We start from the raw sequence: 14,163 nt of genomic DNA, 5'->3' as shown, positions 1-14,163 counted from the left end.
AATTCAGTACTTCAGTACAATCTCAAAAATGACAGAATGATTTCAATTTGTTTCCAAGGCCAACAATTCAATATCAGAGTAAATCCAAGTCTATGCCACAACCACTAATGCCGATGAAGCTCAAGTTGAACGGTTCTATGAAGGCCTACAAGACCTTCTAGAACTAATATCAGAAAAAGAAAAAAAAAAAAAATGTCCTCTTCATCACAGGGAACTGGAATGGAAAAGTAGTAAGTCAGGAGATACCCGGAGTAAAAGGCAACTTTGGCCTTAGAATACAAAATGAAGCTGGGCAAAGGCTAACAAAAGTTTTGCCAAGAGAATGCACTGGCCATAGCAAACACCCTCTTACAACAACACAAGAGAGGACTCTACACATGGACATCATCACATGGTCAATACCAAAATCAAATTGATTATATGCTTTGCATCTGAACAAAGAAAAGCTCTTTACAGTTAGCAAAAACAAGACCGAGAGGACTGTGGCTCAGATTGTGAGTTCGTTAGTGCAAAATTCAGACTTAAATTGAAGAAAGTAGGGAAAATTACTAGGTCTTTCAATTCAGTTCACTTCACTTCAGTTGCTCAGTCGTGTCTGACTCTTTGCGACCCCATGAATCGCAGCACACCAGGCCTCCCTGTCCATCACTAACTCCCGGAGTCCACCCAAACCCATGTCCATCGGGTCAGTGATGCCATCCAGCCACCTCATCTTCTGTTGTCCCCTTCTCCTCCTGCCCCCAATCCCTCTCAGCATCAGGGGCTTTTCCAAAGAGTCAACTCTTCGCATGAGGTGGCCAAAATATTGGAGTTTCAGCTTCAATATCAGTCCTTCCAATGAACACACAGGACTGATCTCCTTTAGGATGGACTGGTTGGATCTCCTTGCAGTCCAGGGGACTCTCAAGAGTCTTCTCCAACATCACAGTTCAAAAGCATCAATTCTTTAGCATTCAGCTTTCTTCACCGTCCAACTCTCATATCCATACATGACTACTGGAAAAACCATAGCTTTGACTAGACAGACCTTTGTTGGCAAAGTAATGTCTCTGCTTTTAAATATGCTGTCTAGGTTGCTCATAACTTTCCTTCCAATGAGCAAGTGTCTTTTAATTTCATGGCTGCAATCACCATCTGCAGTGATTTTGGAGTCCCCCCAAAATAGTCTGACACTGTTTCCCCATCTATTTGCCATGAAGTGATGGGACTGGATGCCATGATCTTAGTTTTCTGAATGTTGAGCTTTAAGCCAACTCTTTGACTCTCCTCCTTCACTTTCATCAAGAGAATTTTTAGTTCCTCTTCACTTTCTGCCATAAAGGTGGTGTCGTTTGCATATCTGAGGTTATTGACATTTCTCCCGGCAATCTTGATTCCAGTTTGTGCTTCTTCCAGCCCAGCATTTCTCATGATGTACTCTGCAAAAAAGTTAAATAAGCAGGGTGACAATATACAGCCTTGATGTACTCCTTTTCCTATTTGGATCCAGTCTGTTGTTCCATGTCTAGTTCTAACTGTTGCTTCCTGACCTGCATATAGGTTTCTCAAGAAACAGGTCAGATGATCTGGTAGTCCTATCACTTTAAGAATTTTTCACATTTTATTTTGATCCACACAGTCAAAGGCTTTGGCATACTCAATAAAGCAGAAGTAGATGTTTTTCTGGACTCTCTTGTTTTTTCAATGATCCAGTGGATGTAGGCAATTCGATCCCTGGTTTCTCTGCCTTTTCTAAAACCAGCTTGAACATCTGGAAGTTCACGGTACACGTATTGCTGAAGCCTGGCTTGGAGAATTTTGAGCATTACATTACCAGCGTGTGAGATGAGTACAATTGTGCGGTAGTTTGAGCATTCTTTGGCATTGCCTTTCTTTGGGATTGGAATGAAAACTGACCTTTTCCAGTCCTGTGGCCACTGCTGAGTTTTCCAAATTTGTTGGCATATTGAGTGTAGCATTTTCACAGCATCATCTTTCAGGATTTGAAATAGCTCAACTGGAATTCCATCACCTCCACTAGCTTTGTTTGTAGTGATGCTTCCTAAGGCCCACTTGACTTCACATTCTAGGATGTCTGACTCTAGGTGAATGATCACACCATCGTGATTATCTGGGTCATGAAGATCTTTTTTGTACAATTCTTCTGTGTATTCTTGCCACCTCTTCTTAATATCTTCTGTTTCTGTTACAGGTTCATACCATTTCTGTCCTTTATTGAGGCCATCTTTGCATGAAATATTCCCTTGGTATCTCTAATTTTCTTGAAGAGATCTCTAGTCTTTCCCATTCTCTTGTTTTCCTCTATTTCTTTGCATTGATTGCTGAGGAAGGCTTTTTTAATCTCTCCTTGCTATTCTTTGGAACTCTGTATTCAGATGGGAATATCTTTCCTTTTCTCCTTTGCTTTTCACTTCTTTTCACAGCTATTTGTAAGCCCTCCACAGACAGCCATTTTGCTTTTTTGCATTTAGTTTCCATGGGGATGGTCTTAATCCCTGTCTCGTGTACAATGTCAAGTGCGACCTTAATTAAATCCCCTACGATTATACAGTGAAAGTGACAAATATATTCAAGGGATTAGATCTGATAGACATAGTGCCTGAGGAACTATGGATGGAGTTTCATGACATTGTACAGGAGACAGGGATCAAAACCATCCCCAAGGAGAAGAAATGCAACAAGGCATAATGGTTGTCTGAGGAGGCCTTACAAATAGCTGAGAAAAGAAGAGATACAAAAGGCAAAGGAGAAAGGGAAATATATACCCATCTGAACAGAATTTCAAAGAATATCAAGGAAAGATAAAAAGGCATTATTAAGTAAGTGATGCAAAGAAATAGAGGATAACATTAGAATGGGAAAGACTATTGTCTTCAAGAAAATTAGAGGTACCAAGGAAACATTTCATGCAAAAATGGGCACAATAAAGGACAGAAACGGTATGGACCCTACAGAAGCAGAAAGTGTTAACAAGAGGTGGCAAGAATACACAGAAGAACTATACAGAAAAGATCTTCATGACCGAGATAACCATGATGGTGTAAACAGTCACCTAATGCCAGACATCCTGGAGTGTGAAGTCAAGTGGGTCTTAAGAAGTATCTCTATGAACAAAGCTAGTGGAGGTGATGGAATTCCAGTTGAGCTACTTCAAATCCGAATGTGGAAAATGCAGCAGTGGCTATAGGGCTTGTATAGGTCAGTTTTCATTCCAATCCCAAAGAAAGGAAATGTGAAAGAATGTTCAAATTACCACACAGCTGCACCCATTTCACTTGCTAGCAAGGTAATGCTCAAAATCCTTCAAGCTAAGTTTCAGCAGTATGTGAACTGAGAACTTACAGATGTATAAGCTGGATTCAGAAAAGGCAGAGTAACCAGAGATCAAATTGTCAACATCTGTTGGATCATTGAAAAAGCAAGAGAATTCCAGGAAAATATCTACCGTGCTTTGTTGACTACACCAAAGCTTTTGACTGTGTGGATCATAACAAACTGTGGAAAATTCTTCAAGAGATGGGAATACCAGACCACCTTACTTGCCCCCTGAGAAATCTGTATGCAGGTCAGGAAGCAACAGTTAGAACTGGACATGATACAACAGACTGATTCAAAATTGGGAAAGGAATATGTCAAGGTGGTATATTGTCACCCTGTTTATTTAATTCATATGCAGAATATATCATGTGAAATGCTGGGCTGGATGAAGTACAGCTGAAATCAAGATTGCTGACAGAAATATCAGTATCCTCAGAAATGCAGATGACACCATCCTAATGGCAGAAAGTGATGAGGAACTAAAGAGCCTTTTAAAAAGGTGAAAGAGGAGAGTGAAAAATGTTGTATTAAAACTCAACATCTAAAAAACTAACATTATGACATTCAGTCCCATCACTTCATGGCAAATAGACATGGAAACAATGAAAACAATGACAGACTTTACTTTCTTGGATTCAAAAATGCCTGCACACAGTGACTGCAGCCATGAAATTAAAAGATGCTTATTCCTTGGAAGAAAAGCTATGACAAATCTAGACAGCGCATTAAAAAGCAGAAATGTCACATTGGCAACAAAGGTCCATATAGTCAAAGCTATGGTTTTTCCAGTAGTCATGTGTAGATGTGAAAGTTGGACCATAAAGAAGGCTGAGCACTGAAGAATTGATACTTTTGATATGTGGTACTGGAGAAGACTCTTGAGAGTCCCTTGGACTGCAAAGAGATGAAACCAGTCAATGCTAAAGGAAATCAACTCTGAATATTCATTGGAAGGACTGATGCTGAAGCTCCAATACTTGGGCTACCTGTGTGAAGAAGCTACTTATTGGAAAAGACCCTGATGCTGGGAAAGATTGAAGGCAGGAGGAGAAGGGAATGACAGAGGATGAGATGATTGGTGACATCACTGACAATGGACATGAGTCTGAGCAGACTCTGGGAGATAGGGAAGGACAGGGAAGCCTGTTGTGCTGCAGTCTATTGTATTGAAAGAGCTGAACATACTGAGTGTCTGAACAGCGACAACAAAACTACTAAATGACAGTATGCACAAGGGCCATGACACTTCCAAGTCCAACCATAAAAGTTCAAAAAGTGGGCAGTGGCCCAATTCCTCAAAATATACATTCCTTCCCAAAGGAGTTGGGATACTCCTCTCTCATTAGCCTGTGAAATTGCTGAGCCAATAAAACTAACTACCCCATATTTGGGGCAGTTTATTGTCTTTCAAAATGACCTGCACTCTGTCTATGGAATGTATATATCTCTAAATAAACCTCCTTTCTCAATTGTGACTAGCCCTTTAATTCTTTTCTGAGCAAAGTCAAGGACCCTCTCTTGGTAGCTAGTACCAGGGACTCACCCACTACTTAAGGCATGACTCTTCTCTTGTGTCCTATATTGCATGCAATGAATGGGGACACTCAAAGGTTAGTCATGCCCCTGGTCTTCAGGAGTCCCTGGGACAGGATCCTAAGTGTAATAATGGCCAGCTAATAGACACGGATGGCTTAACCTCATTTCTATGATCAACTCTTGGTCATTTTTCTCTTCCCTGACTCTGTCAAGCCCCACTGCTTCCCTTCCCTACTCCCTTGAGGCAGGAGGTACCTATGCCCCACCCCCCACAGGATAAAGAAATTGGAGATAAGTTCCCTGTGGACTGAAACTCCAAGATAAGAATAGCTGGCTAATGGAGAGAGAGAAGGCCAGATTAAAGATAAGAAAGCACATATTTCTCATTCTTGCAGTCAGAGAACCTCACCCACTGACTACACATACATAGAAAAGCTCCTTGGAGGTCAAAAGAGGAGTGATTCTAAGTCTACCTACCCACAGTCCTCTTCAGAGGAACCTATCTTGGCTAAGAGACACAGATGCATATATAGTAGGATCCTACCAAATACTCAGAATCAGGCAAATCTAAACAATTGTCCAAAGGATAACCAGAAGAAAAGCCCCATGTAAGTGATTTAAACTACCATGAGGGCATGGCTCTCTCTTCAAGTCTGCCTGTGTATCTATCCATACATTCTAGACTCTTTTTCCTCCTAATAAACACTTTGTTTCACTACTTTCTTTGTGGGGATTCTTTTTCTGCAAAGCCAAAGGGCCAGGACCTTGTCATCGGCCCCTGGTGTAGTGACTAAGGTTTGGTGCTCTCACCCCAAGACCGACCTCAGTCTCTAGCCAGGAACCAAAATCCTGCTTCAAGCTGCTGTAGTCTGAGCCAGCCAAGATCACCCTCATTCTCCTTTTCTAACACCCAGTCACCTCTGTAAGAATAGAAGTTGTGTTCAAACAAGATTCTCTTCTATAATGTGACTGTATATCATTAATCAAAAATCTGTTCTCATTACCACAACTAGCCTCTGGCTTTATCTGTGATAGGTTCAGTTGCTAAGAAGCCCTCCATCACTGGCATTTGTTTGACAGTAATGGGATAATACTCATTAGAAATCATTAGCAAAAGCATTTGCTCTGTTTCAGAAAAGAACAATCCCTACACACAGCCGTGATTACAAGTTTAACAAAACTTTTCTGGGAAGCGATTCTGATTTATGAATTCTGCATTAAGCATCTAAGTACATCTATCACACACAGCATAATGGCAACTTTCTGGGTAGTGATTTCCCAAAACCACAAGTGATGTTTAAATTCCCAGTGAGTTACACATTTGGAAGGGCGTGAATGTGTCCTGGGTGATTGTGTATTATACTCAAATACGAGGTTTATACCACCACCTTTGTGCTTTCCTTTTGGGTCTCAGAATCTGGAAGTGTAGTTTTGCATGAGGGCAAAGAATTGCTACCCTGGCAGGAATCTTCCAGTGTCTTAGATGGCCTTTGTGAAATGGAGCAGGACCCGTGAAGTCCTCATGGGTACAAATCCTTTCTGTGTCCTCATTTATTATTTTTAGGAAATAGGTTTCAATCAGCTTCCTTGACCTTCCTTTAGTTGCAAAGAGCAGATTCAAATAGTTACTAATCAGTGGAGAGAGGGGACACAGAAATGAGGGCGGAATAGTCAGTTAACAATGGAGCAGCATGGGGCAAAGTCCTGGTTCCTTCTCATGAAATATAGGTAACAATTTCTTTGAATTCTGCAGGAACTAACGCCCCCACCCAGAGAGAGGATGGCAACTTCACGCTGAGCACTAGCTTTCTGAAGCACCAACCTGTCATTTCACCATAGACCAAAGAGAAGAATGGGCTTCCCTGGTGGCTGAGATGGTAAAGAATCTGCATGCAATGCGGGAGACCTGGATTAGATCCCTGGGTTGGGAAGATGCCCTGGAGAAGGGAATGGCAACCCAATCCAGTATTCTTCCCTGGAGAATTCCATGGACAGAGGAGCCTGGTGGGCTACAGTCCATGGAATCACAAAGAATCGGACACGACTGAAGCAACTAAGCACTGCACATTCAGAAGAAAGTCTGCACAAAGTGGAAGATTACAAACGCCAATCTGCTCCCCAAGCAATTCGATTAACCCTTTAAAACTCTAGCAGAACAGAATCTTGTGTTACACTTGTCTCTGGAGTACTAGGTTTTAAACAGTGAGCAGCAGAACCTGACTTCAGTAACATTTGTTTATCTTTAGTGTTTTTCAATATATCTCAGAAATCATGAAAAACTACTTTAGAAAGAATACAGAATTTGAGACTTCTTTGGTGGTCCAGTGGCTAAGACTCCATGCTCCCAATGCAAATGTCTTGAGTTGGATCATTGTTCAGGGAATTGGATCCCACATGGTGCAACTAAAGATCCTCTAAGCTGCACCGTAATTAAAGAGTTGTCTCAACTGAAGATCCTGTATGCTGCAATTAAGCCCACAGCAGCCAAAAAAAAAAAAAAAAAAAAAAAAAAAAGAAGGCGGGATTCAAAGAGCTTGCATTTAACTTCAAATTCTGGTATCTAAGGTGTGTTAGGAAGCACCAACCCTGGGACTACAACTCTTCCTTCCCAGGTTTATGAGTTTTGAATTTTCTCATACCCTTTAATTCAGAGTTGTCTGAATATAGTAGGTATTCTTAGGATTCCCTAGGTTCATTCTTTCTGCTTATTCTAGTCTCTATTCCTTGGCTTTCTGACTCCCTGATGAACCTTCCCTATTCTTCAAAATCCAGTTCAAGCCTGCATTTTTTGCTGCCTCCACTTCTGCCCCCACCACTTCCCTTTGGTCTCTTCTCCCACCTCTGTTGCAGTAGCAACCTGCTCATCACACAAGCCTCCTCTGGTGTCTGCACTTTTTACTATGTCAGTTTCCATACAGTAAGGAACACTGTACCCCTGGTACCTAGCAGGATCTCTGACACAGGAAGAATTCAATAAGTGATTATGGAACAAACAACTGAAGCTCTTTTTGCTTCCAGAGATTAATTATGTTACAGATTGTAATCAAGAGCTGAGAATTAATTTTTCTTTCTTTTATCCAGTACTATGTGCACACACAAAAATGCAACATGATTTAAGGAAAAATCTACAGAGTACTGAAAAAAAATAGGCAAGTCTGATCACAGGTTCTGCATCCCCTCTGGACTGGGCGCAGTGAGAGGGGCTGTGGGAAGGGATGAATGGACATGTCACTTACATTTTGCAGCTGGACATGATTCTTCACCAAGTTTTCGGACTTTGCCATTGTGCTAGATGTTTTGAGACTGTAGTTTTTACCATTATGTGGCTCTTTCAGCTGCTCTTGAATTTGTTTAGCTTGTTTCCTGAAAGTTTAAATAAATCCATGTATAAATAGTCACATAAATTTATGCCTATTTTTTTGAGGTTCATTCACTCCTAACATCTACGCTTGTCATTTTCTATAGCAAGATAAACTCAGTTAACAAAGACAGTCCTCCCTTCATTTTCAATCCCACCAAGAAATACTTTGCATTACCCATTAATAGCCAGGATTCACACCCCATGGCACTCTAAAGGCAGAAATGTAACTCATTGTCCTCACCCTACTGAATGTAAGAGGTCCTTAACATTGAGTGCTCAACTAAAGAGAATTAGGAATGCTCTGAAGTTACAAGTAGACAACTTTGACACTTGGACCTGGCAGCCACATATGACATATTTGCAAAATTACATTTATATCTCTCCATTTCAGATAGGTATAGCTTGACTGGATAACTTGCACACATGCCATAATAGGGATCTATTATATTTTTTATAGTTTAAAAACACTTCATTTATTTTTACCATCTGCCCTGAATGCAGAATTTATTAGAACTTTTGTAAATAATAATAAAAAATTTAACTCTTGAAGGATTAATTTATAAGTAATAAAAATTAACTCTTGAAAGATGCCAAGCATCATTTGAAGTGTTACCTGTCTTAGCTCACTTTTTCTTCACAATAATTCTGTATGACAAGGCATTAATCCTACACTTATTTAATAGATGAGAAAACTGAGGCACAGATAAGTTAAATAGTTTGTCCAAAGTCAAACAGCCAGTCAGTGGTAGAGCTGGATTAGAACCTAATGAATCTGGCTGCATACTCCTCATTTTGAGGCACTACTCATGACTGTCAAATCACTTGCCCGTGGTCACACTGCTTCTTGGTGGGAAGGCCGAGACTTCTCAGGTTTTGGATTCCAAGTAAATTACTCCTGCCTGCAAATGTGGAGTGACTGTTGTTTGAACCGTACAAATTACTGCCTTATTAGCTGCTCTCCTAAGCACTTTATAGCAATTAACTATCAGCATAAGACCCAGTACCCAAGAAACAAACAAGCAAAAAAACTTCACAGAATCATCTCCCCTAGACTTCTGCCTCTTCCCCCAGGGTCCATGCCAAGGATAGAGCCTTTGGCGGTGACTGTTCACCATCTCTCCATCTCTTGCAGTGAGTTTTTTGAGGCGGACATCCCTCTATGCACCATGGGCTTGAGTACCAGAGCGACTGGCATTTTAATTCCAGCTCTGTGTCCCAACAGCTTTGCCTTGATTCCTTAAATCAAAATGACTGATTCCCCAGAATTCTGTGAGCCTCAGTTTCCTCCTCCGTCAATGGAGTTTAGATAAGCTTTCTTGCATAAATACTGTGGGCACTAAACATGAGGACACATGGAGAGTATTAATCAGTTACACTCCTCATCACTTAGTAAGCTTAGTTATATGGGCAGATGCTGCTGAGGAATCAGGGCACTGGCTCAGAGATAAAAGGAGCGATCTTGTTAATTGCCTCTCTCACAAGCAAGTCACAGAATTGCTACAGGATTTGGAGGTCTGTGCATTATTATCTCCTCTGAATTTATAATACTCGTGTGATATTATTCTGTTTAAATATTTCTTTTATCCTTTCAATTACTTGGGGGGCTTTTATCTCCAGTACTCTTAGTTGTTTTAATACACTTGTAATAATCTATCTACTTCCTAACAGCTAATCTGTAGCTTATTGTTAGAAACAAATCTATCCTATCAGCATTTTAAGAAGCACAGACAAAATCCTATCAGGGACTCACTGATGAAGCAGATGGGAGATGAGGAAGTTCTCCTGGAATAAATCATCAGGAAGTAGTAAAAGGGGCTTGACACAGAGGAAGAACATGATTATTTTTCCAAGAATTAGCTGTAGAAATACTAACAATCTTTTCAGTAATTCCCCAATTCAGCATTTGGGAAATGTAAACATCTAAAGGAATTTTCCTCATAAAAATGTCTGATTGCATTTCCTTTTAATAATTTGCTTTAATAATTTAATAATCCTTTAATAATTTGCTTTCCTTTACTCCTCTCTTACCTTTGTCCTGACTCACTAATATTCCAGAACATATGGGCTTTCCTTTCTGAACCTGCCTCCTTTTCTATCTTCCCTCAGCTCTCTCAAGGCACACATTTTTGCTCTTTCATTCTCCTCTCAGCAGATGGGAACAAAGAGAAGGGAGAAGCATCTGTCTGCAAGGCCATCAGCTCTCTCAGGAGAGCAGTGGCTCTGAAGACAAGATACAAGTATTGCACACTGGAACCCACTAGCCTAACAATCTAGTGTGATTCTAGAGTTCAGTGAGTTTTAAGTTTCTCTGGCTCAATTCATCAGGAAGAAATGAGATGTACAGTGGTGGGATATCAGACACAACAAGTCCATCAGAAGATGTTGTTTGTAATGTTGCAGGTTGGCTCCCTGCAGAAGCAGACACTGAGATGGAGATCATGTGCAGGATTTTTATTACCGAGGTCTCCTAAGATCAACACCTGTGGAAACTAAGCGAAGGAAGGAGGATGGGGCAGAAGGAGTTGGAATGTGATGCAGTCTCCAGTGAAAACCTCAGCAAATCCCACAGTGGGCTCTGAAGCTGGCATGGCCTTCACCCCAAGGTGGGGCAGTGGTCTAGGCCTTCAAAGCTTCACATTGACCTGTCATCGGATGCCGGCTATCTCAGGTCAAAGAACTCTTATAACTGTGTACTAGATAACTGTGTGGGGACTAAGGCCACTACAGATGAAGAGAATCATAGCATCACATCAGAACACCCATTGCCTGTCCTTAAGTGCCTTGCTCTGTGATCTAAAATCTCTTCAGAGGATGATAACATACAGTCAGGGCAATTTGTAGCACATCTGTTTTCTACTCAGAGCATCAGTTCTCCTTTTCCCTCCTGTGCTTTCTCAGTTGTGATAATTATTTGCCCCAGTTCCTGCTCCTGGAACATCGTTCCTGATGCTGCTCTTCAGTCACTAAGTCATGTCCAGATCTCTGCAACACCATGGACAGCAGCACGCCAGGCTTCCCTGTCCTTCACTGTTGCCTGGAGTTTGCTCAGACTCATGTCCATTGAGCCAATGATGCCATCCAACCATCTCATCCTCTGATGCCCCCTTCTCCTCCCGCCCTCCATCTTTCCCAGCATCAGGGTCTTTTCCAATGAGTTGGCTCTTCTCATCATGTGGCCAAAGTTACTGGAGTTTCAGCTTCAGGATTAGTCCTCCCAGTGAATATTCAGGACTGATTTCCTTTAGGAGTGAATGGTTTGATCCCTTTGCTATCCAAGGAAGTCTTAACAGTCTTCTTCAGCACCACAGTTTGAAAGCATCAATTCTTCGGTGCTCAGCCTTTTTCAGTTCAACTCTCACAGCCACCATTACTCCTGGAAAAACCATAGCTTAGACTATATGGGCCTTTGTGGGCAAAATGGTATCTCTGCTTTTTAATATGCTATCTAGGTTTGTCATAGCTTTCCTTCCGAGGAGCGAGTGTCTTTTAATTTCATGGCTGCAGTTACCATCTGGAGCCCAAAATCACCTCCAAAATCACTGTTTCCACTTTTCCCCCATCTATTCCGTGCTCCCCCCCCATGTATCTCTTTTCCTATTTCAATTCATTTTTAGAGTTCAATTATGTCTTGCATTTCCAAAGTCTAATAAGGACTCCCGCTGCCAGCCTCACAATTCTTAGCCCATACGAGTTAAAAGTAAAAGGGAAATCTAGAAGAATTTATAGTTGCCATGTGAGCCATATCAGCCAGATTTGGAAGGCTTAATTAATGGTTCCATTAACTACTTATAGGAATACTTGAACTTTTTGGAATTGATGAGAAAAGAATTTATTTTACTGTGACCTTCAAAGTGGTTGGGGTTCAATTAACTCAGAAAATTCTCTGAATTCAAGAAGGTGTTCCTCACTTCTACCTCTTCTTGTTACCTATGTTCAAACTTTCATTGGCTAATAATGTGCTGTAATAGTTTGTTGGGTGAGGTCATGCCATATCACAGTTGACAAGAGAATGGAGAAAGGACCAGAATGGCGGGACCCGAATAACTATGGGAAGTAGAACAAATAACCAAGAGAATGTTTTGGTTAAGTCCTGATTCTCCCTGGGCAAAGTAAATTCCAGTATATAGGATGGAGATTCAAGTGAATTTATTAGGAAACCGATGATAGATATGTCCCAGAATCCTAGAAGACTTAGGACTTCCAAGATGAGTTAAAAAAAAAAAAAAAGTATACACATAAAAAAAATCTTATAATGTTTGAAAGTAAAAAAAAAAAAAGTAGAGCCTGTTTATTCTGCTATCCCCAAGGTTTTTGGAGGGAATTAGAATCCCAGAAATCAGGGCAAAGAAACTTGTGCCAAGGTGCTAAAAAAATTTACATCACTTTCAGCTATATAAATTAGATGCTTGGTGTGCAACGTGGCCTTCCTCTCAGACAGAGAAAAGTAAAGGAAAACTATGCTTGAAAATTGTCGTAGAAGAAGATAATATTCTCTAAGTCTCTGATGAGAACTATGGCTCCAGTTGGAAGAGTCTTCAAATTTCATTATTCCTTTATTATTTTGAGACATATATATATGTATATGTATATACTTAATAAAAATGTGTCCCGGCTGAGCCGGCAGAAAGATAACAACTTCCTGATTACTCGTCTCCCATTGGTTTAGTCCTCTGAGTCTCCCATTATGCATTGAAAGTTGAACAGTGTTTCCATGAAAATCCCTGACACCTTGCTGAGCCCCAGGAGGATGTGCTCATCACTGAGCCCATTTGCAGCCCACGGGAGAGGCTAACAGCTCTGAAGATAGAAATTCTCTAGTTACCCAGCTGTTCTCTGTTCTTGTGACGGTCATTATCCATCTTTTCTTTAAGTGTGGTACAACTACAGATTATACTCCAAAAATAAGTGATTAACTACTTCTTCATAGTAATTTGCATATTGTTAAATACACAGCTTTCTCCCACACAGCACTTGTGAGGTGACCCTCCTAATGCCCTGCTGAGTGTGATTAACCCTCGCATGCTCAGGGAACTCTATTTACCTTGTAGATACGCTGCCTGTAAGTTCCAGTGGGTAGACACCCTAGGTGTTAACAGCAAGCCTTCAGTGAGTATTTGCTTTTTAAACCCTATGCTGCCCTCTTGCAGTATTATCCCACTAACCTTAAATTCTCTAAGGTAGACATTATTTTTGGTCATATTTTGGCTATATTTTACCAAAACTGAAATCAAGGCTGAATGTAATTTCCCTAATAATACTGAATAAGCAAGTGGCAGACTGAAGATGTGAATACCACTTAGGCTGATGCATGTAAAATCCTCACCACAAAACCATGTAGCCTGTTAAGAACATAAAGAGCTATGGGCTGCAGACAGGCACAACATTCCTGATTCACCTCAAGCAGTTTCACCATCTAGGGGGAGGACTACATGAGTCAACATGCTGGGTGGTGAAGAGCATGGAATTTAAAGTAGAATTGTGGAAATGCAAAGACCTGTTGTCAATTTCCTACTGTGGGACTTTGACAAATCAATACTTTAAAATCAAATTCTGATGTTATTTGAAATATTGAGCAATAATGCATAATTTCAGTTGTTGTGAGGATTGGGAGATAATGAGTGAAAAGCCCAGTGTCCCTGATAAAGTGTTCAAAATTGAACACTAACAACTATTACAGTGAAGAGTTGCTTAGGAGACATGACAATGAAATACAATGTGGTATCCTGGGTGGGGAACAATAACAAAAAAGCACATGAGGTAAAAACTAAGGAAATATGGAAATACAAACTTTAGTTAGTAATACTATTCCACTATTGTTCCACTGATTGTGACAAAGGCAACATACTAATGAAAGACATTAAAAATAGGGGAAATCGTGTCTGGGGTATGTTGGATCTATCTGTACTATTTTCATGGCAATTCCAAAAATCTGAATCTATTTTGAAATA

The 14,163-nt window shown here is 40.6% G+C and overlaps 1 protein-coding gene across 9 annotated transcripts in view; it reads right to left on the bottom strand.

The window, feature by feature from the left end:
• NRG3 (neuregulin 3) overlaps nt 1–14,163 on the bottom strand; it is a 1,166,188-nt gene that overhangs the window by 33,891 nt on the left and 1,118,134 nt on the right. For all 9 annotated transcript variants that reach the window (XM_070470944.1, XM_070470948.1, XM_070470945.1 and 6 more), the window contains exon 6: nt 8,091–8,217. In XM_070470944.1, the coding sequence (XP_070327045.1) occupies nt 8,091–8,217 (127 nt within the window). The remainder of the gene's footprint in view (nt 1–8,090; nt 8,218–14,163) is intronic.

This window comes from Odocoileus virginianus, chromosome 7 (genome assembly GCF_023699985.2).
Source record: "Odocoileus virginianus isolate 20LAN1187 ecotype Illinois chromosome 7, Ovbor_1.2, whole genome shotgun sequence".
Lineage (NCBI taxonomy): Eukaryota > Metazoa > Chordata > Mammalia > Artiodactyla > Cervidae > Odocoileus > Odocoileus virginianus.
This window is presented reverse-complemented; position numbering and strand designations above follow the sequence as displayed.